This window comes from Rousettus aegyptiacus, unplaced genomic scaffold, assembly GCF_014176215.1.
Source record: "Rousettus aegyptiacus isolate mRouAeg1 unplaced genomic scaffold, mRouAeg1.p scaffold_m13_p_17, whole genome shotgun sequence".
Lineage (NCBI taxonomy): Eukaryota > Metazoa > Chordata > Mammalia > Chiroptera > Pteropodidae > Rousettus > Rousettus aegyptiacus.
The window spans coordinates 30,398,765-30,426,247 of record NW_023416292.1 but is presented as its reverse complement, the minus strand read 5'-3'; the positions used below and the strand labels follow the sequence as shown (position 1 = coordinate 30,426,247).

The following is a 27,483-nucleotide window of genomic DNA, read 5'->3' as shown; positions in this document are numbered from 1 at the left end:
TCTGGGCGTGACAAGTGGGTCTTTGCACCCTCCAGCGATGAGCACCATCCCAAAATGTTGTGCTCGAATTGAGGAGCTGGCCTGTGAGTTCTGCCAGTGTCAACCAGCCTTCTTCTATGTGACAGCACAACTGCCAGATTTTCCTTTTCGGTCTGCTGCCTACCTCAGCAGACTTAGGCCAGGACGACATGAGGTGATACAAGCCACGGAGTGCCGTTCAAGTACTGGTGGTACTGCTGTGGGACCAGGCCTGGGAACGTGAGAATGGAACAGTTGCGTGGGTACAGCTGAGAGCGCCAGATGGTGCACATCTGTCACCAGAGTGCGGCGTTGCCAAGCACCCAGTTTACTAGGTCTTTCTGATATGAGAGAATTGCCTGCACGGAAGGTTTATAGCTTGACTTCTCTTTAGCAGTGTTGATCAAAAAAGAGCATTCGCTGTGCACGCCATGGCTGGCCGAGGTCCTGGGCCCTTCTAAGAACCCTGTCAAGGACTCCTGCTGTCACATGGTCGTCATGAACTGTGATAGGCAGGATGGTGTCTTTGTGGGACGTCACCCTTTCCTGTAGCAGTTACAATTAGAATGGCTCTAGAATATCGGGTTGTTTTCTCCGATTGTCTCTTTGCCCAAGGAAGGGGCTTTCAGCAGCACTCACGGAGGAAGCCAGATTGTCCTGTACTAATAGGATGACCATGGGGACGCCAGTGCTCAGTGTGGCCTCTTCTGGTTGTCTGCAATCCTGCTGTCTAGCAGAATGCCTTGAGAGAATCAGGTTTACAAAGTGGGGTACTGTACTATTTGCTATGAAGCATCTAGCCCTAGGAAAAGGCAGAAAGAATGAAAACGCATACCTGCGGGCACAAAAAGAATTATAATAGGAATTTAGAATTCCTGGTCCTATAACCTAAATTAAAATGTTTTCATAAACAAAAATGAATTTAGGGCTGGTACAAAGTTCCACAGAGGTCAGTAGCTAGGATGGAAATGGAAATGAAAGAACAGCCTAACTCCTAGGGGGGAAACGGGGCAGACAGACCCGCAGCCATACCATGTCTTTGCTAGCTTGAGTCCTTACCCAGAATCCTTGGCTGAATCTTAGTGTAGGAAGAGATTATATATGAAAGGGAAGATGGGGAGAATACTTTTACTGCCCGATTATTTATACATTAGTTCAAAAATATGTACTACCTGTGCCAGGCATTGCTGGGCACTGAAAATATGAGGGGTAAGCAAAACCGAACACCATTCCCATCCTCCTGAGGCTTACAGTCCAGGAGGGGAGACAGGCGTTAATCGAGTCACGTGTATGACCATGACGTGGCGGTGGTGATGGCTACTGCAATGGAGAGGCACGTGTAGCTTGGAGGGCTAAGACGAGGGATTTGACCTAGTTAGAGAAGACTTTGAAGAAGTGACGAAGGAATCGAAATCAATATGTAGAGGCTAACAAGGCCAAGAGTGAAATTCATCTCCCTATATTCTTTTAATTAGCATTCAACTTCGCATAACCACCTCTTAACTGAGACAAACCTAACACACAGGTGTATGGCCTCTGGAGTAAAGCCGAGTGACTGGTATGTGCTAGAGATTAGAGAATGGGTGGGCCGACAGGTGTATGTGTATGTTTGTTATCCAAGACAGCCAAGGTGTTTATCCTGTTACAACATCCCAGAGGACAGAGGCTGTAATTGTGGTTCTTTTTTCTTACCTGTTAGCACCAGAGATAGAACTTACATCATAATAATGCATTGTGTTGATGCTTCGGTGCTCACAACTCAGGTGGTTTCTCAAGCACTTCGTTACCCTGGGGACAGTTTCTACATCCTCAAACTTTTCCTCTCACTTTGGTGTCTCGGGCTCTGCAGATTACTCTTACTTTGCCGGGTCCTTCAGCTGGCAAAGCAATTGCGTTAAACTGAACTTAGACTCCACTGTAGTGCAGGCCAAGGGACAGGGCTGACCCCCTACCGCCTGCACAAACTTTCTTAGTATTCGTAAGGGAATCGTTACCATTAATATTGCTTAAAGGCTAAGGCATTTGCCAAAAGCTACACGTCTTACAGAAGTTTTCTGTTGTAATGTAGTAATGTTATCCAACTTCCAAAAACCTTTTTCCAACTGAAACAAATGATAAGCTTTTTATCCTCAGTTCTGAAATCTGAGTCATTAAAAGACACGTGGGGAAAATGATGTAATACAACAAGCTTCTTCATGGCAAGCAATTCCCCAGATAGCTGAGGTAATTGGAAAGTTCAAGGCTGGTCCCAAAGGTGCATTTAATTTATCCAGCAGGTTTGAGAGAAGGCCAAGATTTTTTCCAAGTGGTATTTGGGGAAAGGGAAGTCTGGCTTGTAGAAACAGATACCAAGGAGATCCAAACTAAAAATTCTGCCAATTAGATCTTTATTCATTTAACAAAATACATGCTAGGAACACAGGGGCCATATAGTAGTTAATAAATGTCAAATCTGCGCCTTCCTGGAGCTTAGTCTGTATGAGAGGACAGACAACAAGTGGAATGTGTTTGGTGGTCGGTGATGAAGCTGAGTGAGGGTGATGTGGAGTCCTGGGGAGGTTTGCTACTTTATACGGGGTACTTAGGGACCTCTCCAGTAAGATATCTAACCTGGGAGCAGAAACCTGAGGAAAATGAGGGAGTGAATCATGTAGGTACCTATGAGAAGACCACAGTAGATGGAGGCCGTAAGACAAGAGTATGTGGGGAGTTTGAGGAGCCCCAGGCAGGCCAGTTTGGCTAGGGTAGAGTGCTAGAGGGGGGAAGGGTGGGAAATGAGAGGAGAGCAGGGATCCATGTCGCGCAGGGTCTGACATGCTGCTGTAAAGACTAGCTTTGTTCTGCGTAAGATGGGAGGCCATCGGAAGGGCGACGTCATCTGAGCTGTTTCATAGGACCTGACTGAGAACAGACCACGGGATGGAGAGTAAGGGTGGATGGAAGCAGAGACGAGTCGGAAGGCCAGCTCCAGGTGAGACCTCGGCATCCTTGGATGGTAGCCATGGAGGTGGAGGGTGGTGCTCAGCAGAGGTATTTTGAGGGACAGCTGATCGGACTTGCCAGCGGACTAGATATAGTGCATGAGGGCAGAGTCAGGCCCTCAACCCCACCACCTGTAAGAAGGGGTTTGAACTTCGCTTTTAGGGAAATGGAGAAGGCTGTGGGAGACGCTGTTCAGTGGAACTGGCAGGTGGAAAGTGAGAACTGGAAGCTGGGAGATCTGTTGGGACATTTTAAATTGGAGGTGCCTGTGCCACAGGCAAGTGGAGATGTTAAGTAAGGTACTGGATATAATCCTTTGGCGTTTGGAGCTGGGCTAAATTTGGGAGTCGTAAGTGTATACATGGTACTTAGAGTCAAAAGGAGGAGCTCATCTAGGGAGTGGGAGGACAAATGCAAGAACCGATCCCTGGGGCTCTCCGATGTACGGACGCTGGAGACAGAAGGCGGAACTAGCAAAGAAGACTGAGAAGGAAAAGGCAGTGAGACAGGAAGGAGAATTAGGAAGAGTGACGCCACAGAAACCAAAACAAGGAAACGTTTCGTGGAGGGGAACGTGATCAGCTATGTACTTTCTCCCCCGAGAATTCCCTTTAGACGCTGAGAGCCAAGCAGGCTCCGGGGGTCAGGGCCTCTAGCTGACTTCCTAGGTGTACAGACAGACGTGACGACTGCTCTGGAAACCGGAGAGCGTGACAGGTGTGAGGATGGCGGCATCTCGATCACCTGGCGTGAGCAGAACTGCTGTAAATTTCTGAGGTTCTACTTCAACACCATTCCCCTTTATTTACTTATGGCTTGTGTGCACTTAGCAAATAGTAATCTCCATGGCAGAGGGGGGGACCTCCACCTAAACAGCAAGATCATATCCTAATCCATTTAAAGTATGTTAGTGAAAAGTGGAGACGATAAAAGGAGGTTTTTATTTCTGAGGGAAATAGATAAATATGCAGCCTAGGTTAAAATAAAAAAGGTTAATTATCAAAAAGGAAGGAACCACACTCCCCCCATGAATAAGTTCCAGTGACACAGATACCTCAAAACCTGCACAAAACCGAAGGCAGCCTCCCTCGGTGGAGAAAACGCCACCAGCCCATCATTAGGAGACACAGTGCCGGTCTCCTGTGCTCAACCGCCTGCACGTGCAATCAGTGAGTAACTCGCAGAAAGGACTTGAACTCAAGAGCTCAGCTAAGGCACTTTGTTTTTAATTCTATCAGTTTCTTCATATTAATCAAGGATTGGGCTGCTCTGGTGGGGGGTCTGAAGCCGGCCGGCTGCAGCTTTAACCGGCCGACCCGGGAAACCGTCAGAGGGCCACGGTCCTCAGGACGCTCCTTGCTGTGCTTTGCCCACCTGTCCACGTACATTCTGCCTTCTCGGTAAACTTCCCGCAGCATGACCAGTGGGGACGACCTGGGTGGCCTCTGTGTCCATGGCCACAGCCTAAGTACCCACCTGCACGGTACAAAAGGAAGGGTAAACACCGTTAGAGTGAAGTCCAGCAGTTGTCCTGGCAGCATTCTGACTCACGGATGTGAAAACCTCGACTAAAATCCTCGCGAGAGGAACAAGCGGTGGGACGCCTCTGCAGCGAGGACTCGCAGGCCGATGACAGCCAATCAATTAAGGTTAGCCGAAGTTCTAAGAGGAGTGTGACTTCAACACTCTGCTAGCCCAAGGAGATCAAACTGGTTTGGATTTTAACTGAAATAACTTGAAAGGAAAGGGTGGAGTGGTGGGAATGAAAAAGTAGATCCTGAAGTGTTCATAGCAAAGGGTGGCAAGCCTATCTTGGCACCACTAGAGTAAGGACACGACAGAGCACTTTAAAAAAATCATTCCATCTCTTCCCTGAAAAGAGCTAGAATGGATTCCGCTGGTTTAACCATCCACAACCCCGTCCCTGCCTTGGTTGGAATTTCTTTAACGTTTTGTTTGTTTGTGTATTTGTTTATTTATTTATTATTTATGCCTACAGCACCTGGTCTTTCTAGGTGGCCTCCCATCCAAGTACTAATCAGGCCCGACCCTCCTTAGCTTCCGAGATCAGACATTGGGCTTGTTCAGGGTAGCATGGCCGTAGACCATGGACTGTGGCTCTGCTGGGGTGTGAACCCAGGACCTTCTGCGTGTAAAGCAGACATGTAATGTTTTAAAAGGAACTGGATGCGTTAACATTTTTATACTGCCAGGATGCTGGAAAACGCAGAGATGGGAACCAAGCACAGGAATGGTGGCTTTTAAGGTTGCTATTGCGATTTTCAGAACAAGAAGCTTTAAACGAAACGTTCAGAACTGTGGTCTTTGTATGCACAGACCTTATTCCTAGAAACAAAGCCGAAGTTTGAATTTCCCAAACCCGGTGGCCACGTGGTAGCCGATCCCCACTGCTGGAGACAGGCCCAGAGGGGCAGGACCCTCGAGCGCGCCTGGTCCTACCTGGCATGGTGCCTCCGCAGGCGCAGCGAGCAGTTTTCTGGCCACCACTGGAGCAGAATGTGCAGCAGTGAAACACGCCTGGGTGCGAGCGGTGCCTCTTCCTCACAGTTACAGTGAACGGCGAGCCCTTCGGCGTTCAGACCAAGAGCAAAGAACAGCACCTCATGAGCCAACAGGCATGTGCTGAGCATCACACGTGCTAAACAGAGTGTAAGTCACAGGGCCTGCCCTTAGATAAGGACAGCAGGAGAGAAGAGAGTGACGAGCCGGGTGCCCAGCTGGACCGGGCCAGACATGCAGCGACAGAGTCGAGCAGCCTGTGCTGCCCTTCTGGCATGTGGGCCACGTGACCCACTAGTAAACCCAGCCCGCGCTTTCGTGTCACTGACTCAGCTCCATCTTCTCCATTCTTGAGGAATTGAGGGGGTAATTAGCAGCCTCGTGCCTCAGCCACAAGGCTAGGACTTCCTGTGGTCCTCACTCCAGTTTCTCAGCCACACACCTCCTTCCCTTCCACGCCCCCATCCGGGGCGTATCTGTTTACCTATCCACTTGCTCTGGGACAGTGAAGAGGTACGCAAGGGAGAGAGGTTAAGAGTGTGGTTAATAATTATCAAATTAGAAACGCTCCTACTTGTCCCCTTCAAGGATAACTTCCATTCTCCAATTCCTAGCCTATGCTGAACAATCAACGTTAAGGGTTGCTATGTGCCTATCCCTATGTGAGAACCACAGTGTGCAAAAGTGGAGTCTGGCACCTTAGAAACCTTTCAAATGTTAAATCTCTCTTCCTTTGAAGAGTTTATAGGCTATTTTAAAAACAACTTGGGAGTTCAAAGAAATGGAGTCTAAGTCTGATTTTGCTATGCAGGGGCAGTGTGTTTTGGAAAGTTTGGTTTCTCTAACTGGGTGATGATCCTTATGTCTGAATGGTCTGGAAGGATGAATAACGTGTGCGAAAGCACCTGGCCCCCTCCAGTACAGCGTAATCAGGCCAATGGTAAGTGGCTATTGACTGAGTCTTCCCAGTGCACATGCCGTAAACCTGACCGATCATGACACTGTATAGCATTTTGTTGTCCCCATTGGTGTTGATTTCCAGTTGCAGGAGACCTCTGACTACTGAGAAGGAGTAGTCAGCATGGTGACAGATAAGCACATATCTCAACAGCAGAGAATTATGTGGGCAGACGGTTGGGCGGACCGGGCCGTGGAGAGGGGTGGAAGTCCCCCAGTCATGTTCTAGTAAGTCCACAACTGGTCATAGGAAAATCCTGAGCTAGACCGTATTTTTTGAATGTGGATTCTTGTCTGCTGGTAGGTTGCCCCTGTAATTAACGCATCTCTCTCAAATCAAGAATTCCAACAAGCCAAATGGGGGAATGATACAATACACGCAGAACCACCAGGAGGGGTATAAGGCTAGAGAATTCTCATGGTCACCAGCCTCCTCTAGTAAGAATAACAGTCGCAAAATCTAGGCCATTTCTATAGTGAAGAGAAATGAGAAAGAAGAGAATCCTAGTCAGTTCCTCTGGACAGCTGATCCTATGAGGAATGCCTCCGCATTCTCAGGGGACGGAGCCCAGGGACAGGGTGAAGCGGCTCGGGGAAGCGCACAGGTCTTACCTGCACGTGCTGCTCTTTGACACAGACCAACACAGTATAGATGCCAGGCTCCCTGGGGGTATAGGACACGTAGTACGTCCCGTCCTTGTTATCCTGCACCGTTGTTCTGACTGGACTGCATGGAGATCTGGGTTCAGAAAAGCCACTCTCACAAACCTGCTGCAGTTAGTTGTCCACTATTTTAGGATGTAAATTCTACACCATGAAATTCAATCTTAATTTTAAATGTCCCTCAGGCAGGATGATTTTCCTTGTCTCAAAAATTAATTTTACACCAAAAGAGAAGCAGCAAGTGCTAATTTAGTGTGACGTACAGATGAATTCCTTGAAAATGGGACTGTGCTCTCTTCGACCCTCCTCCTCTGTGTCCTCCCTTCCCCCTCCTCCAATTCCAGAGTCATAACTCTGCTCCCAGCACAGCGTAGCAGCCAAGTGGGACTGAATTTTGAGAAGAGCACCATTCAGTCTAATGGAGAATAGTTTTCGTCTATTCGAAGCTCGGGATGAAGACGATCTGAGGGGCAGATCACATCTTCGGGAGAGAATTGACTATAAGCATAAAACCCACACAAGAAAACACATCTGGTCCACTTGGTCCTATCACGCTTTTAATAGCATCACGGGGAGGCGGGAGGTAACTCCTGCAGTTACAGCTCCACTATTGCAGAGGACCTCAAGTTCCCAGTTTCATCACCGCTCTTTACCCATGTCACCCGACTGTGCAGTACAAACCTGTCTTTCTTATCTCTGGGGACAACTACGACTTGAACGTTGTCTCCTCCCCTGTCCATGCTCTCTCCCGCTGCATCCTTACATAACACGGTGAAGGAGACTGTCTGTTTCTCCCGGGCTCTGTGGAGATCTGCAGAAGGTAAACACTCAGTCCTCACCTCGAAGGCCAGCCACAGTGACTGCACCCCCAGATCAGACGCCATCTTGCTTTTTCTCTTTAGAGCAAAAGGTCGTGCTTCCTCCTGTCCATCTCTCAGACTGAGCACACCTCTTGGGGGTCAGTCCCTCCTCGTGAGCCTGGTTCTCTCTCAGCCAGCAGCTGCTGCTGGTCACACAGGATCCTGACCTTACTTCTGCCCTAAGGAAGCTTTGAAAATACTCAGGATTGACTTGAGTATTTAGAGAAGAAAATGCTCTAGCTAGCCCCTGTGAGAGAGGCCCCAAATTACCCTCCGCGGGCGGCAGGTCCAGCTGGACCTGGCAGGGAGTACAGGTGACCAGCTGGGACTCGGTGCAGTGAGATCCTTCACAATGGGGTGGCCCTGCGAAGATGCCTGAGGGACATTCAGTAGCTACAGCCCCTGGTCCAGTAGATGAACAGGCTTCTTAAACAGCTCAGGGGCATCCCAACTACTATGAGGTCTACAGAGAAGCACAGGAAGGGTCTAAGAATCTGAAATTTTATGGCTAAGACAGTGGTTTTCCCTGGGGAATCTGTGACCTCCAGACAGTTACCAGTTCCTGTGCCAGAGTCGGGATGACTGCAGGATACAATCCTGGCAGGGCTGGTCTATGGAATCTATGTTTGAATAACACGTTTCCTGTAGGAACAGAACACTGTGGTCAAGAGGAACTGGATCCCCTCTACTGAATGAAATGCCTGCCACATGCTTTTAAATGCCAGTGGAGTGTGGCTTCCATGAGCCAAACAGCATAGGAGAAAGTAGGCCGTTCTCTCCCCTTCCTGAGCCCTCTGAAACTCTTCAGAACGCATCCGAGCCACTCCTCTGGGAGCTCGGGGTTTCACACTGGCTTCGAGTCCACACCAATACCGCCTCTGGGTGCTGTCTGCCCCGACAGTGACAGCGTGGTCCTTGAGTTCCCTGGTAGCTACTAATTTCTCAACTGGAAAAGGACCTGGCCTCCCCCCTGTAAGGGATATTAGCTGTACCCTGACCAGAGCAAATCAGAAAAGGGCAAGGGCGGGGTCACTCTCGTGGAGGTCGATGTCTCTGTCCTTTGGTAAATGGGTCAGTAGGGAGCTCTTCCTGGCCAAGAAGCCACACACCTGTAAACACCATACCCCTGTCCGCTGCGCCCCCACTGCCACGGGCAGGGCCTTCCTACCTTCTCCTTGCAGCACGCATTTGGCTGGATCGACCTCTTTGGTTTTGATGACCCCGTACACCTCGTAGCCACGGCACCGGCCTGCTTTCTCCTGAGGGGAGAAGCATATCCTCTCGCTGACTCCGGGCCGGGCGTTGTACGCGACGCGGTTCAGCGTGGTGAGCCGCTCCACAACCACCCCCTTGGTGATGAGGATCTCCAGGTCCGAGCCGCTGGTCAGCAAGTGCTCGGTGAAGTCCACGCCGGTCCGCATGTCGGCCAGCAGCTGCTCCAGCTGCGCCTTCTGCAGCTGCAGGGAGTTCTCCTTCTGGACCCGTATGTCTTCCAGCTGCTTCAGCAGCTTGTCCCGATGCTCCTCGATGGCCTTGATGTAGCCCTCCGAGAATGTTCGGACGTCGGCTGCCACAGCCTCCACTTGCTCCTGGAGGGCACTGTTCATCTCTCTGACCTGGGCCAGGGCGTCCTCCAGGGCACCCACGTGGGGCTGCGTGCCCCTGAGGAGCTCCCGCACCGAGTCCCCGTGCTTGTGGATAACGTTGCTGGCGAAGTCATAGGGGTGCTCCCGGTGCTCCCCCACCACGCAGTCCCGGCACACGGGCCGGTCACACAGCTCACAGAACAGCCTCAGCTCCTCCGCGGGGTGAGCAGGACACAGGATGGCTTTCGCAATCCGGCTGTAGCCCTTCAAGTCCTTTAGGTCCACCATGGTATGGTGAGTGGTCTTCTTCTGCCGCCTAGGGCAAGCAGAACAGGAAATCAGGGAACCACTGCAGTGCGGAAACGGCCAGTTGCTGGAGCAGGGGCTCTGCAGTCAGACAAACCTGGGTCCGGTTCCTGGCTCGAACCCCTTACTAACTACATGATCCTCTGACTCCAGTCCCTCACTTGTATACTGGGGACGCCACCCACCTGGAAGGGCTGTTGGACAGAATAAGTGACAGTGGACTATGGCTCCCTGGCTTAGCACATGACTTTGCAAAAGGTTGCAACACTGAGGCTACATCCTAGAACTTTCCCCTAAGAGTTAACTTGGCAAGTTTGGACAAGGGCCACAGCCTACTCCTCCAGCAAGCTAGAGCTCAGAGCAAGGTGAACACCCGGCACCAAGAGACAAACTGACAGGTGGCCCAGCAGTTAAGAGCAGCAGCTAGCTGGCCCTGACAAAAAGTCTCCCACAGCAAAGATTTGGGTGGGGCGTTCCCTGTGACAAGTGCCTACATCACCCAAAGCAGCAAGCTAGACTCTTCCTCATTAAGTCATCAACATTATTAGAGTGAAATCAGTGGTCAGTACAATCAAAGCTCTTTTAATTCCTCTTTACTGTAGTCCTCTAGAGCTTTGGAGAAATCCCTAGGGAACAGTGTGACTCACAGCAACCTGAAGCTTACGTGCCTGTTCTGGCACCAGAAGAGTGGCTGCAGGGAACACAGGGCCAGCCGTTTAGCTGGCAGCAAGGCAGTCACAATTACAACTTAAAAACAGACCATAAAGACTCCTAGGTCGTTCTGTTGGGGAGGCTGGAGAATATACGGAAGGCAGAACTTAAAAACTACTTCAGGCTAAAACCTTGGCCATTTTATATTCTGATGTCCTGGAATGGGGGCGGGGGGTTGAGAAGGGACAAAGATTCCTATGACGAACCTTTCACCAAATGCCATAAAAGACAATCTGCACCTCAGTAAGCACCTATCAGCCCACCTTATCAAGCTCCCGAGTAACTACGGTACAAAGCAAAGGCTGAGGTGGGGCCCTGCCAATCAGGACCTCACTCTGGGAAGGCAGCGTGGATAAGCAGAACGCAGAATACAGTTAGATCTGGATATAAAATTCAATTATACACTACTTACCAGTTGTGGGACTTCAGAAAATCATATCATCGATCTTATATCAAATAATTAGAGGCGAAAAGTGCCTGCGTTTTTATAAAAGGTACAAGGATCAAATGAGATCGAGGCAAGGGCTATGCTATTCTATTCGTTCTGTTTCTCCAGCACCCAGTCCAATTACTAACTATACAGGTGACTGACCAACCAAGAACACTGAATGTGCTTTGTAAACTGAAAAGGACTACGCAAACCTTTGGTGCAGTTATTACTGTGGGCATTATATAAGGCTCCAGGAGTTTACTGTTCTAGAGCATTTGCTATCATATCGTAGACTGCTCTTGGGCATTGCATGGCTTTTGAGAAAGCTTTCCTTTCCATCTGCTCGACGAGGGATTTATCTATCTCAACACCTCTTTGTACTCTGCTCATAATCCACACCGGGTGGGGTATCCCATTTTTACCTATGAGCCTGGCAGCAGAAGTGGCAGAGATTGGCTTTGCAGGTCTGACACCTCTTCTCCACTTCCCTGTCGCTGCACAGGTCACACACCAGGCCCTGGCCTTCCCCACGCAGACTCTCCAGCATCACATCATTCATGGCCAGGTGGTCTATGGTTAAAGCCTTCACTCCACCCATGGGTAGGTCCACCTGAGCATCACATACTGGACAGAGGATGCCGATCTGCGGCTGCAGGCTGCGTGGCTTGAGTTCCTGAAATACCGCCCCCTCAGAACTCGTGTCAGAGTCTCCCCCTCGGATGTCCACTACTGAGAAGGGTTCCAGCTGCTCCAGACACGTGGTGCAAACCGTGTGCAAGCAAGGCAAGAGCCTGGGGGCTTTGAAAAGCCCCATGCACAAAGGGCAGTGAGTCTTGCCTGGGTTCCCAAGAGCAGTCCCACTGGGGAGTTTGCCCACGAAGCCCAGCAGCGGCGTCCTCTTTTCTGACATATTCCCCACGTTTGTGCCTAGTAGCAGACCAGGCCCTCGGCAGCACTATAATGAAGCAGTAGGTGATTATGCCCAACCAAAGGGAAAGTTTCCAGAACTTGGACAGAGACCATGGGGTGTCTGTCTTCGGCAAATCAAAGGGCAAAAGGGAAGAAGACTCCTCAAAGGAACCACCGGCAGGTCTGCTCAGGAGGGCCGGCTCCTTCCCAGGGCATCCCATACCAGACTCGTCAACACCCTCCTCTGCCCCCCGAGTCCTCCTCCCCGGAAGCGCTTCCAGGTCCAGGTGTCTAGCTAGTCTGCGGCCACCTCCTGGACCCCCGCACTTCCCACGCTCTCCCCGACCACCCCCCTCCCCACCCCCCACCGCCCGCCACACTGGTCCGGCTCCCGCACGCGACAAGCGCCGCCCTCGCCCCCGCGTGATGAGGTAGGGGGCGCCTTCTCTCGATCCGACCCTTCGGGGAGCGTGCGCGACAGGTTAGGACGCCGCGGGTCCCCGCCGGATCCTCTGCTGCCACCGCCTCCCCACGTCTCGGCCCTGTCCTCTCGTCGCACCAACCCGAGCCCGGGTCTACAGACCAGTCCAATCACTGTCCAAGAAGGGCGGCCCTTGCCGCAGGGGCCCCGCCACCCTCCAGAGTGACACCACCGACATCCAATAAGCGTTGAAAGTCTCACATCTTCGCCGTCCACTCAGGCGGGAGGGGACGGACCAAACCAAGGGCTGGAGGCGGGGTGGTGGGAGTTCTCTGACTTCGGTGGGAGGAAAGGAGCAGGGCGGGGAGTGAGCGGCATAGTTTAGCCAGCGTCACCATTTCACGGGGACGGGCCCTCTCCTTATCTCTGTGGCGGCCAGAGAGGCCAGAGGACCACTTCTAGAGCCTCGTTGATCTGCCTCGGGGGACGACCTCCTTCCCGCCCTGGGATTGGCTCCAGGAGCCCAGACGGGGTCCTCCCATTGGTGGGCGGCGCTGTCAGTTGGCACCGAGCTCAGCCCGCGGCATGCTGGGAGTGTCTCCCAGTTCATTTAAGTTCTGGAGCGCCGCGGACCCCGCGGCCTCGTCATGAGAGCGTGTGTGTGAGTGCCAGGCTTCGGGCGTTTTCCCGGGCGAAGGCCCCACTGGACCTCGGGCCAACGTGGAGGCCCTCGTTCGGCCAGAGCCGGGGAGGTCCCCTTTCCCTGGGGCTGGAGAAGCCGCTGTTTCACCCAGCGGGGCAGGGGTGCAGATGACCTAGTGGTTACCTGTCACCCAGCATTCTACAGTTGTGCGTGACAGAAACGGAGCAGGTTTGTCCCGCTGTTTTTATCAGTCAATCAAGGAGGGCCCGTGACTGGTCACAATGGGATGGTGCAGGGTGTTAAGGGAGGGATAAGCCCTTTGTGGGCTCACAAAACAATCGGGAAGATGAACACATCGGGCACTTTACAAATTTTCTTTGTCTCCTTTTTAAGTGACCTTACCGGGAGTCGCCCGGTTCGGCCTGAGGGGGCTTTGCCATACCTGGGATCTGGGACCCGTATCCGCAATTAGAGAACTGGTAACGCTAGCTCCTTACCCGCCACTATTCTCGTTATTTCCAGCCGCTTAAGCCTGTCCAGTATGCTTGCTTTCCTCCCTGCTTTGAACCCTGCTTGATTTGGATCCAATGGACAGCTGTTTCATTGATGCCTTTGTTATCTATTTCGTACTGTAGGCAGAGTGCCTAAGCTTTACAAAATTAGGAAATCTGGAAAAAAAAAAAAAAACTTGTCAACTCCGAAGTGTGAAAATAAAACTCTTTAAAAAATTGAAACGTTTAGCCATTTCCAAAATACATATAACACGTCAATGAGTCAAATGCCACTTTTCTAGGAAAATTACATGTGATTTACAAAAGTAAGCATGCCTACAAAGGTCTTAAAATAGTCCTTACCGAGATTTCTTCAGCTTCTCGCCCTCTCTGCCACACCTACCCTGACTCAGGATCTGCCCTCTCCACTCCAGTGTGCTGGAGTAAGTCACAGAAACTGCAGACTTGGGTTTGCTATATATTCTTGCTCTGGACTTCGCCTCAACCCTCCCCGGTGCTTGGTGACGCGCCCTTCATCTCTTGTTCATGCGCTATCATGTTTCCCATGGTAGGTGTTTCAAACTTCTCTTGTTTAAAAAGCGCTTTATCATTTACATGTGCGTTTTCTCATTTAACCTTTTAACAACTCTGTGAGGAAAGCCTCAAAGACCAGCCCAAGGTAATACATGTGAGACTCGAACTCAGTCTTATGATGCCATGTTTAAGATTCTACCCCTAGCCCCCTCCACCTTTCCCTTTTCTAGCCTCTTAAGCATCTCAGCAGGTTATTTTTGTGAGGGAAAAAAAAAAAGTTTTGTTTGTTTGTTTCGAGATAAAGCATCTCAGCCTTTGAGTAAGAAAAGCAAGGCTATCTGGAGAACTCTCTACTTAAAAGTCTGATTCATCACGTCTCCTCTCATACCCCTCCTGACTCCCTTTCTTCTATTCCAAGGTTAACCCCTCAAGACCTTTGCTCTCCTGCCTCCACAAAACTTTGCTGCTTCTGCGTTTTCATCCAGTCCTTTACTAGCATGTTCTGCCAAGCATTAGGATCAAGTCCTCAAGAGAGAAACAAATCCTCCATCAACCCGCCACCCGTCAACTTCCCTTTGTGACTCTCAGCACTACAAGAGTAGTCTTGCTCTGGGCTTTCATCATCGTCTTCCCATTATCTCCATCACCACCCATTCCTCCCCTCCTCCCACCCATATGCACTAACTGGACTCCTCTTTAATATTGAACCTTCTTTCGTAGATTGCAAGCCACATGGTCTCTTCAGTAGTCACCATTGTTAAGTACTTCCTCAGTCTTAAAACTTGTTTCTTTCTTGACTTCTGAAATACTGTATGTACCCTCCTGGTTGTCTTTAGGGCTGCTTCTCACACTCTCCCCCCTCACTGGTTCCTCTTCCTCCACTTGATCCCCTACCTTTTCTCTCTCCATTCCCTTTTATGCAGATGGTTCTCAGGTCCACACTTTTTCTTGTATTGACCTCCGCCCTGAGCTTTGGTCACAACCATCTACTATAAATCTGTACCCAAATGTGTCCCCATCACCTTAAGCCCCACAAGTCTTAAACTTCATTGAACTTTTCTGCTCACTACACCGTGCTGTCCGAGCTTTATTCCCTTAAGGACGTCCTCATTCTCCCTTCCCTCCAACTCGAAACCTTATAGTGCTCCTGGCCTCCTTTCTCTTTTTCCATATCCAAGCCACGTTCCGATTTCTTTCCGTCCCCACTGCCAACGGCTTACTGTATAGAGTTTTAGGATTGTACGGACTTTATCAACCTCACTCAAGTATTACAATAGTCTCTGAGTTATCTCTGCCCTTCGTTTTTTCCCAATTGATCCTACAAAGTTTTTCCAAATTAATTGTAAAAATATGGTACAAGTCAGCTTTCATTTTAAAAGCTTCTGTGGCTACCTATCTTTATAGGACAAAATCTGAATTCCTTAATGTGTCCACAAAACTGGTCTTTAGTTATTCCTTAAATATTGCCATGCACACTTCTTGTTCTTTGCCAGTATTGTCTGCACAATTCATTCACCTTTGTTATTTAAACCTAGCCTTCCTTTTATGTCAGGCTTGTTTCAAGGTACCTCCTTGACACTTTCTCTGTTTCTTCAAGCCTCCAGATTTGAGCTCCAAATGCTCCTGCCTAAACTTTTCAGTTTTCAGTTTGTGTTCCATTGTAGTATTGTTTTTATTGTATATATGTGTGCGTGTGCATGTATATATGTATACATATGTTTGCACATACACATGTATACACACACACATATTCTCTATTTCTTTATTAAGATGAAACACCGTTGGCAACCAACCTAGCGTCTACACAGTAGACATCTAATAAAGACTTATCGATGAGTCAGGGAATGATGATCGCAAATAAAGGAGAACAATCATAACTACATGCAGCCAAAGGTTTATTGAGTTGTGCAAACCATAAGTGATATTGCGGTGAGATCATGGGAGAGGATTAAGGATTCTCCCTTCCCGAAATTAGTTCCTTGTTTTATTCCATGTTCACCTACAGCTTCATCCTTCTGGGGTCCCCAGGCAGCAGATGGTTACAGGGAAGTACAAAAGTCATGAGGTCAGAGGCACAGGACTGATGAAAATGATCTGGGCCATCAATGTGTCTAAAGGATTTCAGCCCACTCCTGCAGCCCAAGACAGAGAAAGCACCTATGGGAGGAAGGCCAGGAAGGGAGGATAACCCACCAGGAAATCAGGTCTGGATTGATCAGCATCTCCAGAGACCGAGTGAATATAGAGATGGTCAACCAGAGAGCTATGTCAGATTTATATTTCACCATTACTCCATCACTCACTGCCCCTCCTCCTTCCTTTTTTCAAAGGCAGGAGGATCCTCTCTCCTACGATCCGTGCTCCGAAGCCCATCCTCATCTGTCTCCTCTGTCTTCACGGTCTCTGTTCTTTAAGCTCATACCCACGCACAGGTCTCCTACCCAATGCCCCTTTCTAGCTCCTGACTTCTCTCTACCTCTTAAAAAGAAGAGTCTACACTTGCTTCTCCGATTCCCTTCTCATTTTACTCCCAAACACAGTACACTTTGGCTTTTGCTCACCATTCCTCTGAAATTGCTTTTTGCCGAAGTCCCTGATTACTTCCTACTTTTCGGTTATTATCTGACAGAATTTGCTATAGCTTTATCATAGACAAGTTTCTTGAATCTTCATCCTCCCTTGGTTGCCTATTCTTAATTTTCCTTCCACTGCTTGCCTCTGTAACCACTCTTTTTTCTTCTGCCCTGCATTGCACTGCTTCTTAAAATCAAAGGCCTCTTCGTTCTCCCTTGACTGTTGTAGGGTTTGGAGGTGAAGTCTACACGGCATCAGCCCGCGTTTTATGCAAAGGCTCATTTTATTATTATTGTTATTTCCCACATCAAATCTCTGATTTAGTCCCCCGCTTCCATCCACACTATTCCTGCTTCGGTTCAAGTTCCTACACTTTGTTGGGATTACTAATTAGTGTCCCTATTTCCATTCCAGTCTCTATAATCCTGTTAGAGAGCTTTCTGAAATTCCAATTCGATGATGAGCTTCTGTGTGCCTACTCAGTACCTTCACTGACTCATCAAATAACCTTTTAACACCCAGACATGTTTTCCAAAATGTCTTCATGACTCTCTCCCTGCTAGAATCGTAAGTTCCATGAAGGCAAGGACTTTCGACTGTGTGCCAGGATCTATATTGTGTAGAACAAGCAAAACTACCTGCTCTCATGGAAATTACCTTCTGGTAGAGACCGCCCTTGACCCTCTCTCTGCCAGCCCAGCCGACCCCATTTCTTGCACTGCCCTACCCAGACGCCGGCATGCCCCCTGAGCTTCAGCCTCCTTTATGACTGTACAAGCCACTTGCTCTGCGTAGGACACCCTGCCCACTCTCCTTTGCCGAAGTAATCTCTACCTGTTCTTCAAAGCTCCTTTTTCAGACACCACCCTTTCTGTGAATCTTCCGTCTGTTCATCACCACATAGTCCTCATTAGGCGCCCATCGGATGGTACCAGGTGGTACTCTGTGCGGCCTCTGTTAAGTCTTTACAATTCCGCACTTAATTTTACACTCACTTGTCTGAGTCTGCCCTCTGCTCTCACTGTGCCTCCCCATCCACACTGAGAACTCCTAAGGATAAGAAACCATGTTTTATTCCCACACCCCTAACGTTGCACTCAGGATCCGAAACAGTATGGTTTAATATAATAAACATTTGATGAGTAAATAAACTGAGATTTGTGTCTGATTTCCAAGAAACTGATTATAATGATGACAGGTGGCTGGAGAAATTTATCGTTTATTTCAGATAGATTATATTTTCCTTCTGATTTTTGAGTCTTGATTCCTAAATCACAGTCTCTAGCGCCATCTGGTGGAAGTAGCTACAATGAAAAGCTATGTTACTAATAAAGCTTGGACAATGCACATCTCTGTTCTGCTCTGTTTCTTTTGAACTGAGAGAAGGGAGATTTTGGTTGTATTGCATTATGGGTGCTTTGATTTTTATCTAGAAATTCACTGTACTCTGAGATGATTCTGATCGTGAGATCTAACAAGTAGAACTAGTCCCTTATAACTGATATTTTGTGATAAGGGGGCAATTCTTCAGCTTTGAGAAGGTGTGGGGTGAAATGGCTAGAAGGGTCTAAACTTGGCTAGACCCTTGGCTAGAAGGGTCGGACCGTCGTATAACTGCTTTTAGGTCAGACTGGAGCTGAATGAGACATAAATTCTATTACTACCTGCCCTTTCAGAAAGGATTCTTTGCTGTCTTCTCCAGGATCTTCTAGCTCTTCTCACTTGACTCCTGGTCGTCTGACCAAATGCCCTGCCATGACCCCAGACATTCTCTAGCCGAGGTGGTCAGGAAGCTGCACCCAGTCTCAATCGACTTGATAAATATGAGCTATTCTTAGACTGTTTACTGTTATTGTACTTAGACTGTTATTGTACACTGTTCTCATCTCTGGAAATTCCCTTTTTTATGTTTATCTAGTAACAAAGCTCATTACAATTTTTTTTGAAATAAATATTTTAAGAAGCACCTGAGACATTATATTAATGTATTTATTTTTACAAGTTAACATGGACAAATGCATTGCGATTACTTTGTCTTTTCTAGAAATTTAACTTCCATATAAAATATACATAGTTAAGTAAAATGGGTAATAAAATAAAGAAAATGGCACATTGGGAGATTGGATTTTGTGCTGCACATGGTGATAATTCTCGTGATTGAAAGCGGAATGGCGGTTTGGAGGGCTCACGCTGTTGCATTGGAGAAAGGATCATTAAAGGCGTGCTTTGCACTTCATAACACCGCATTATCATTTAGCATGTGCTATTTTTTTCCCCCTCTTAGGATTCTTCCTTTATTTATATTTAATGAACATGTCAACTTGCAAGATTAATCGTGAAAATTCCGATTTGGAAGAGACCGTCTGTCTGGAATACTTTCGCCTCGGTATCTTCATGCCTTGCTCCTTGTCAGCATGGTGAGTCTTTGAGGCAAGAGCTATTGTCTGTTGAATTCGCTGTGTATCTACAGTATCTGGATGCATGCCTGGCCCTTAATTGGAGCCCAGTAAATATTTGTTAGCTGGATATGTGAGGGAATAGAGGCACAGCTAAGTTAAGACATTGGCTTAAGGTCACACATGACATTATTGGCAGAATTGGGGCAAGAACTGAGTCCCACGCTGTTGAGTGGTTTAATATGATGCCTCGTCTCTGATCCGTACTGTTTTTAGTCCAGGTACCTGGGTCCCCTGCCCTCAGCCCTTTGCTTTAAAAGGACTTACCCTGGCCCTTTTCTGGTCACGTTCCTCCCCAGGGGCTAAGGAATTCTAAGAACATCTCCCCAGTCCATCCCCTCCATCCCACATCCAACACACATTTCAGACTAGGTTCTTGCTGCCAGGGACCCTTGAAATTCCCTGACATATATCCGGAAGCCTACCCTCAGGGCCTGTGCAGGCTTTCTTCGGGTGTGGACAGGTAAGTATGTGCACACCTAGGCCTCAGGAGTGGTCAGAGGGCTGGTGGAGCTTGATCAAGCTTGTTGGGGTAGCCACACACGTGGGTGAGGCCCCTCTGTTTGGAAGGAGAGCAGGCAATGGACTAGATGCCTGTTTCTCCTCTCGCCCATGACCCCTGAAATGTTAGGGGCGGCTTACCTGCATCATAAATCTGGTTCTCCCCACTGTTAAATGTCATTTAATGCAACACTAAATGGATACTTGTATTGTGCCAGGTATATTCAAATGTATTTTCTCTTTTAAATGTTATCCTTGCTTAAGGAGGCTCAGAAGTAATTTTTTTAAGGAGCCACAACAAATAAGGTGCAGATATAAATGCAATAACCAGTATCTCAGGAAGAGTTAAGTCTCTACATTTACCAAAACACTAATATGTATGTAATATATGTGTGTGTGTGTGTGTACATACATATATACATACATATGTGTGTATACTTTTTATTAAGAAAATAATGTTTGGTAAAACGTGAACAATTTTAAAGAGCGTAACTAAATAGTATTAAATTTCTCATGCCAGCCTCTGAGTCAGAAACAGCCAGTTAATTTTTTTTGTTAAAGATACCTCTATATTTTACAACTTATCACCAATAATTTTGGAACGTTCTCATTTGAAAACCTTTAGAATAAGCTATATACATGTGGAGAGAAAAATCTAATGAAACCCCAAGTAGCCGTCACTCACCTTCACCAGTTAACAGCATTCCATCATTCTTGTTTCGTGTATTTGCCTAACTTTTATTATACTTTTCCTCTGTTGGGGTATTTAAAATCAAATCCCAGATATCATATTTTATCAAATTATACTGAGATTATATAAGTTACTTATTTGAAAGGTTTAAATGTAATGATGGGAAATATTTTAACTTTTCATGTAGACATCTCAGTTTAGGAATGCCACATATAGCTAATACAGATTTTATTTATTTTATTTTTTAATTTCCTCCTTGATTTCAGAGATGACTCAGATGGGAGGCAGGCATTTAATAATGATTTTTGTGACTATAAATAAAACTTACATACATGCATTCTGCTTTACGTCATGCTGTTTTCTTTGTAGAATTCTGTGGGACTGCATCTTTCTATTCTTTTTTGCTATAGTCAGTCCACTTTCTATTTTTTCCCTTTCTTTTCTTTTGGAAGAGCTGTTAGAAATGGTGAGTAAATTAATGCCTTTTTTCCCCTCTCTTCTCTGAGTGATAGAACCTGAAAATGATGACTATAACAAGGCAGACTATGATTAAACATAGTGCCTTTTCTTTCAAATGACAGCAGCTTTTCTGAGCCAAAGTGCACTCACATCTTCGTAATAGTGTTTAGAGCATGAGTAGATTATCATATATCATGGCATGCAGTCATTCCAGAATCGTTGCTGGGAAATATAAATAATGTTCCTCGTTGCAAGGAAATATAAATAATTCCTACGAACTGAGGCAAGCCTAATTATTTCTGTATTGACAGCAACTATTTTTTCCTAAGTATCTATTTTCTGGGTAGTGTTTAAATCTGCACTGCATTTTAATAAATTCTTCTTCTTTCTTTTTTTTTTTGCACAATGTGCAGGACCTAAAAGCTTTTTCTCCTATTATTAATGAGGAAGATACGTGGCATTTTCAGGAAACTCTGGTGTGATAAATCCCTTCTGTTCCTTGGCGTTCCATGTCTCTCTTAGACAGATAATCTGAGGAGTGATACTGGGTGAGGGCTGGCCTGGGCAGGGGGCTCACAGGGAGGATGCTCCTGAATGAGACGGGCCGAGAGGCAGCGATCTGGGAGGAAGGAAGGTCCAGAGACTTGTTTGGAAGCTGCGCTTGCATAGAAAAAACCACTTTTGCCTCAAGCAGGTGTCCACTGTGGCTCAGGGCCGCCCCTGCTCTGTGGCTTACGCTGTCCTGTATGGGCGCCACCAGCCACCTGTGGCTTTCGAACACTTGAAATGTGGTTAATACGAATTAGAAATGATGTAAGTGTGAAGGACATGCTGGTTTTTCAAAGATTTATTATGAGAAATGAATATAAAATATCTTGATAATGTTTTATATTGATTGCATATGGAGATTATAGATATTATAAATTTTTTTTTTTTTAAATATAGACTCTATTTTTTGGAGAAGTTTTAAATTCAAAGCAAAACTGAGCAGCAAGTGCAGAGTTCTCACACACCCCCTCTCCCCAGCAGGCGCAGCCTCTTCCATCATCAACACCCTGCACCAGGCACTGCATTTTAATCAGTCAACCACCCTCAACACGTCGCTGTCACCCACAGTCCGTAGTTGACATTAGGGTTCACTCTTGATGTTGCACATTCTATGGGTTTTGACAAATGTATAACGACTTTATTGTATCATACGGAATGCGTTCACTGCTCTAAAACTCCCCTGTACTTCACGTGTGTGTGTGTGTGTGCGCGTGTGTGTGTGTGTGTGTGTGTGTGTGTACACACAGTATATGTACAAAACCGGATATATGTGTATCTGTATATTAAAGTTTCCTGAGGGAGACAAATAAAAAAATATATATCTGAAATGCTACTAGGGGGTTGGTCATGAGAAAAGAGGTTGAGAAACGCTGTTTTATCTGGACTGGATATTCCCAGGGTGTGCACATAACACAGAATATTTTTATGACTAATTAATCTCCAAGTTTCTAAGGAGGGAGAGGAGGGAAAAATAGAGGAGAGATAAAGATTTTCTACGGGTATGGGGAGAGGGAGCATCTAAAGGGTGTTAGGATCTCTACTGCCATTTGATCACCAGTTGTTAACATTTTGTCTCATTCATTCATTCATTCATTCATATTTTCCCTCTGTCTATCCCCCCTAATTATCTAGGTGAAGAGTATATAGATATTTATTTCAACACTTTTTTTCAAGTGTTTTCTGGGTGTGAATATTCACAAAATAAAAGTTAGGGTAAGATGCTGTTCTTCTGCATACCATATTTCTCTATGCTCCTGTACCCCAAAACTACATTGGGGTGTTATTGAGCCAGTTTCTTGGTAGCGTGTTTTCTATCACTGCTGATATTTTGCATATATTGATCCCTCTGCTTGGACATATGTCTGGCTTCCACTTCTTCCTTCTTGATTACCCTTTGCCTGGATAACTCCCAGAAGTCTTTTAAAGTTTCACTTCCTCCAGGAAGCCTTCCATGATCACCCAGCCCCACTTAAGTCTAGCTTAAGAGTTCTGCATATGTTTCCTTTATTGTGATTGTCCTTATTATTGCCCTTGTCATATAATATTATTCTTGCACATTAAACTTGTCTGTCTTCACTGGACTATGAGCTCCTATGAGCTCCAAGAGTTATGACTTATTTTATTCAATTTTTTTCTGCCCTTTGCTGTTACCACAGAGCCTCACACAATATTTATTAAATAAAGCAACAGTAAATTTTTCCGAGATGCATATTTGTTTTATATACTTCTATTGAAAAGGAAAAAAAAACAAACAAGAAAACCTTGATATTTTATTTAGCTTGTAAAGCTTTACTGCTAATAACAGTATAATTTCAGGTTAGACTTTGATAAATATTAAAAATAACTCCCAGATCCCTGTGATTACGCCTGTAAAACTCTCAATGAGATATTCCTGACAATCCCAGGAGAAATCAGTTGGTCGTTTCTCCAGCTCCAACACAGCCGTCTCCGCCGCTGTCAGAACAGCCTGCGGAGCCGAGTGCTCGCACCGTGATGGGAAGCAGGAGCACGGAGTTCAGTAGGAAACACAGACTCGCGAGCCACGCTAACCGTTTTCCTTACCTTCCTATCATTTCTTAATAGTTTACAGTGCAATTTCATGTAATTTATTCCCCACAAAAGCCCTGGGAAGTAGACATTACTGATCCCATTTAAAGGATGCAGCTAATAAGAGTCAGAATGTGCTATGCTGGTCAGAGGGTCTCTTATTTTCTTTCTAGACATTAGGCATTTTCTCCATATCTGGGTTCCACCAATTTAAGATGTGCGGCACCGTACCCAATGTGACACCTTTCCCTTTATGTAAAATCGTGTAGGTACGACCTGGCTGCAACGTCACCCTTCACCTACGGGAGCTGCTCCTGATGAATGTGCTCCCCACGGAAAATTCCTCACAGAAAAAGCGTGAGATAAGGTAAGGCCAGTTATTTTTCCAACCTAGCAAAACTTTAGGTATATCATTCTGTGTGTTTACCTGAGCAAAGGCTATGGCTGCAGCCCTGTGAAATGGGGGTGCAGGGGCCTAAGCCTGGAAGGGTGCGCGTGGACACGGTGAGCGTTATTAGGGTCGTGGACTTAGGAGCAGTTGTTTTCCCCTTGAATTAAAAATTGTCATTTTTAGAGTGCGTACACACCCAGGTTCTGTTGCACATTAATTAAGGAAAGCTAAGGGTCACCTATCTTGTGTCCTAGTAGTTTCTTGGTTAATTTATCCTACTAGTTGAGTAGCCATTTTCTTTCTGTCTTTCCATCAAGAAACTCTCCTTTTCATTTTCCTTTTAAATTCATGCATGAAACTCTGCCAGAATCATTTGATCTAAATATAGCATCATGCCTCATTGACCGGGAGGGACTTGTTCCTCTATATCTCAACTTTGTCACTTTTCTGTTGTGAATCAGGCCTAATGAGTTCTAGCTTTTCCCCTACTGAAGCAAATTACTTTGTTCGGAAGAGGTCAAAGTTATACTCCCACTGTGCCTCAAGGGGCTCATGGTTCTTGGATCAAAAATTTAAAAATCAAAATGAAACTGGAGGCAGGAAGGTGAGTATAGAGGCCGGGTAATTGTTCATTTCGGAGAACATGCTGAATTAGGGCAGGAACCATAAAGGTGAAGAGGAGTGGACAGATTATAGAGTCACTTAGGCAGTGCAATGGATAAGAATTGATGACCAGTTAATTAGGACTCATGAGGGGTCAGAGATGACCCTGAGAGCTCCAGCTTGGACGACTTAAGTAGATGCTACAACTCATAAAAATGAGTTTGTTTCGGGTGTGTTTGGAATGAGGTAACTTCAGATGGAGGGCCCTGGTCAGTATTTGGGAGCATGTCTGAATCAGGAGAGTGATGAAAACTGGAGATAAAAATTTGAGAATCATCAGATTTTTTTTTTTTTTATAACTACTAAAAATGTATGTGATCTTTCTCCCCTAGTGTAATAAACAGCTAGACACAATCAGGATAGAGATACGTGTGTCAGGAAAATGCTTGACTCTGTTTAATCCCGTCCCCCCCCCCCCATCATGCATTTATGAGCCGGGTGTTCTCTCCTTAACCTCCTTTAGCATCAGGTCTGAAACGACCCCTGCTGTGGGCAAAAATTGTATCAGAAGTACCTGTCTCCATAACACCCGCCTCATTTGGTAACCATGACCATTAAGGAGCTCGTTCATAAAAAGTAGTGATGACATTGCCTGACCTCAGTAGTGTGCTAGGACGAGACACCATTGATTGGGGGGCTCAAACAACAGAAATTTGTCTTCTCACTCTTCTGGGGCTGGAAATCCAAGATGAAAGTGTCAGCGTGTTTGGTTTCTCCCGAGGCCTCTCTCCTTGGCTTCCAGATGGCCACCTTCTTGCCATGTCCTCACATGGCCTTTTCTCTGTGCACATGCACCCCTGTACCCCTCTTCTTAGAAGGAGGCCAGTCGTATTGGATGAGGGCCCACCCCTATTACTTCATTTACCCTTAATAACCTCTTTAAAGGCCGTATCTCCAAATACAGTAGCATTCTGAGACATACCGGGGGTGGGGGTGGGGTTGGGACTTCATCATTTGAATTTCAGGGGATACATTTCAGTCCATAACACTGACATATATGAAGGAACTAATACAAATTAGCTATAAATTATTAAGTACATATGTTGAGCAGGGCAAATGAACATCAAGGCCACCGTACAGAAAAGACGAAATGACTTTGCTTCCTCCCCACCCCCATTTTACCAAGAATGTTTAATGTTGCAGCAGTTGGGACACAGCTGAAAGCCTTGTCCTAATAGCTACTGATTCAAACCAGGTCAGAGGACACTTGAAAACGAGACGCAGTGGCTCAGTAGGTGGACGTCATTTAGGGAGCCGAATTGGCTAATGGCCTCCGCAAACTGCAGGTTACTATTTTAAAAGTTATAAAAGACCATGGGGCATGAAAGATGGAAACTAAAGCCAGCGTGGGTCCAATCTTCAAAGGAGGAGAACTGAGCGAGAGGGGCAGTTTGGCTCTCTGTGACTACACTAAATTGCCAAGTACTAAGGGTTTTGAGGCCAGAGGTAGATCACTGCCTTTTCTGTCCTGGAGCTCTCAGGATAAAAAAATAGCTCCCCCCCACCCTTTTCGTTTCTTCCCACTAAAATCCCTTCTGTTGTCCTTGAAGACTGAAAACATTGACCTGTTGGCCAAAGTCATGCAAAAGGGTCACGAACACAGCCCTGGCGCTAAATAACGTAAACATAAGAGAGCTTATCTGGGGGCGGACCCCCAGCAGAGCTGAAGGAGCAGAGCAACCCCCGAGCTCCTGTGACCGCAGCGTGCTGCGGACAGGCCGAGCTGCGCTGCATGCATTAGGGCCAGGCGATCAGGTGGGGAGCAGTCACCTGTCCCTGTCACAGCAGAGTGACCCTTCCCCACACTAATGCTCTGAGTATGTGTAGAGAAGAGTAGAAAACTATGAGGCTATGGGAGCCCCCCAATGAGAAACTGGCAAACTTCCAAAGGCTGCCTGAGCCCCATCCTTATTTCGTCGTCATCTTTAAGGGAGACCAAGTATACGGCAATGGAGAACAGCAGAGAAAACTGTGATTTTGTGCTAACTTGCGTGACTAGACGAAAGAAGAGAGTGAAATCATGGTGCATAGGACCAATCAGAGAGCATTATGAGGAGAGAAGAATTTTTGCTTGAGGGTAGGTAGAAAAGAGATCATAGCTCAGGTTCTGTTTTTGTGACTTAGTTTTCATTCATGGCCGCCATCCAGAAACTCCTGGAGGCGATCGATGTGAAAGAAGACATAAGACAAGGTTAAAAGGTGCGAGGGGCTCAGGCACATAGTGAGATGGTGCGAATTAGACCGCCAGTTGGGTGTGTGGAGACTTCGCGAGCTGTAAGGGGACTGGGAATTACAAGTTTCGTCAGTGGAACCCGAGCACACCACAGAGGCCCTGGGGCAGCAGCACCCCGCACACCCCGACCCGCAATTCACAGCGCCCGGATCACGGTCACTGTGCATTCCAACAATTTACACAGCCTGCATGTAGCTGGCGGGCGATGCCTCAGCTTGAGGTTTGACTTAGTTGTTCCCTCAAGCGTGTTGATACTTCTGAAGTGTTTTAGTGCTTGGCATCTAGAGCCGAGCCTCCCCAGGTGTTCGCGGTGTCGCCACGTCCTGGCCCCTGCGCTCCGGCCCACACGGCGCGTCTGTTGCTGGACGCATCCGCTGCGCGCTCTCGGCCAGGCCCCGAGGGGCGAGCTGGGGTGCGAGCGTCTGCGCTGTCACCGACCGCTTTCTTGGTTTGGTTCCACGTTGCTCTCCTTGCGAAAGGCGTGTGGGGAACAAGCTGGGGAAGCAGCAGGGAAGAGTTGATCCAAAAGCCCCCTGGGGATTCGGAAATCAAATTTTCTGTGCATTTTGTCCTTCCATCGACTACCAGTGTGATTTTTGGCAAGTTGCATAATCTGAAGATAGCCAGTTACCCACACTTCCCCTCTGGGTCTTTGTCTGAAAAGCGGAAGGACTAGGAAAGATGATTTGGAGGTTCTTCTACCTCTAAGATTTGAGCATTTGATAATTCCTGAGTAGCAAGAGTCAGATCTTTTGACACTAGAGCGATGGGTCTGGCCACCTCGATGTGTTCAAGTCCACTGTCACCACTTATCCTCCCAGATGGAGATGGGCCAGCTTGGTAAAGCCTAGTGGAGTTTCCTTAAGAAGCCAGACCCAGCTCCCTGGCC

The 27,483-nt window shown here is 47.1% G+C and overlaps 1 protein-coding gene and 1 long non-coding RNA gene across 6 annotated transcripts in view; one reads left to right on the top strand and one right to left on the bottom strand.

The window, feature by feature from the left end:
• Positions 1 to 3,922: 3,922 nt before the first annotated feature.
• On the bottom strand, positions 3,923 to 12,289 carry TRIM45 (tripartite motif containing 45). 2 transcript variants are annotated; one of them, XM_016160896.2, is made up of 6 exons: positions 11,456 to 12,289; positions 9,169 to 9,902; positions 7,822 to 7,951; positions 7,090 to 7,216; positions 5,461 to 5,587; positions 3,923 to 4,476 (listed from the first exon to the last, which is right to left on the bottom strand). In XM_016160896.2, the coding sequence occupies exons 1-6, from the start codon at positions 11,941 to 11,943 to the stop codon at positions 4,328 to 4,330; spliced, it is 1,755 nt and encodes a 584-aa protein (XP_016016382.1). In that variant the 5' UTR covers positions 11,944 to 12,289; the 3' UTR covers positions 3,923 to 4,327. The 2 variants fall into 2 exon arrangements, with proteins under 2 accessions (XP_016016382.1, XP_016016383.1); XM_016160897.2 differs by having other exon boundaries at positions 7,090 to 7,204.
• Positions 12,290 to 12,742: 453 nt separating this feature from the next.
• Positions 12,743 to 27,483, top strand: part of LOC107518836 — a 33,166-nt gene continuing 18,425 nt past the window's right edge. For 2 of the 4 annotated variants that reach the window (XR_004955249.1, XR_004955248.1), the window contains exons 1-3: positions 12,748 to 13,234; positions 18,890 to 19,022; positions 23,577 to 23,674. This is a non-coding gene — a long non-coding RNA (uncharacterized LOC107518836). Of the gene's footprint in view, positions 13,235 to 13,399; positions 13,486 to 18,889; positions 19,023 to 23,576; positions 23,675 to 27,483 lie in introns of all 4 variants that reach the window. The other 2 variants (XR_001598956.2, XR_001598957.2) reach the window with 2 other exon arrangements.

Bases quoted from the DNA above. Each gene is read 5' to 3' on its own strand.
- TRIM45 (XM_016160896.2), bottom strand. From the start codon at position 11,943: ATGTCAGAAAAGAGGACGCCGCTGCTGGGCTTCGTGGGCAAACTCCCC. The intron at 7,217-7,821 runs GTTTGTACTGCA...TTCTGAACCCAG, and splicing joins CCCAGAGATAAGAAAGACAG to ATCTCCATGCAGTCCAGTCA. The intron at 4,477-5,460 runs GTAGGACCAGGC...TGTACCGTGCAG, and splicing joins CTGCGGAGGCACCATGCCAG to GTGGGTACTTAGGCTGTGGC.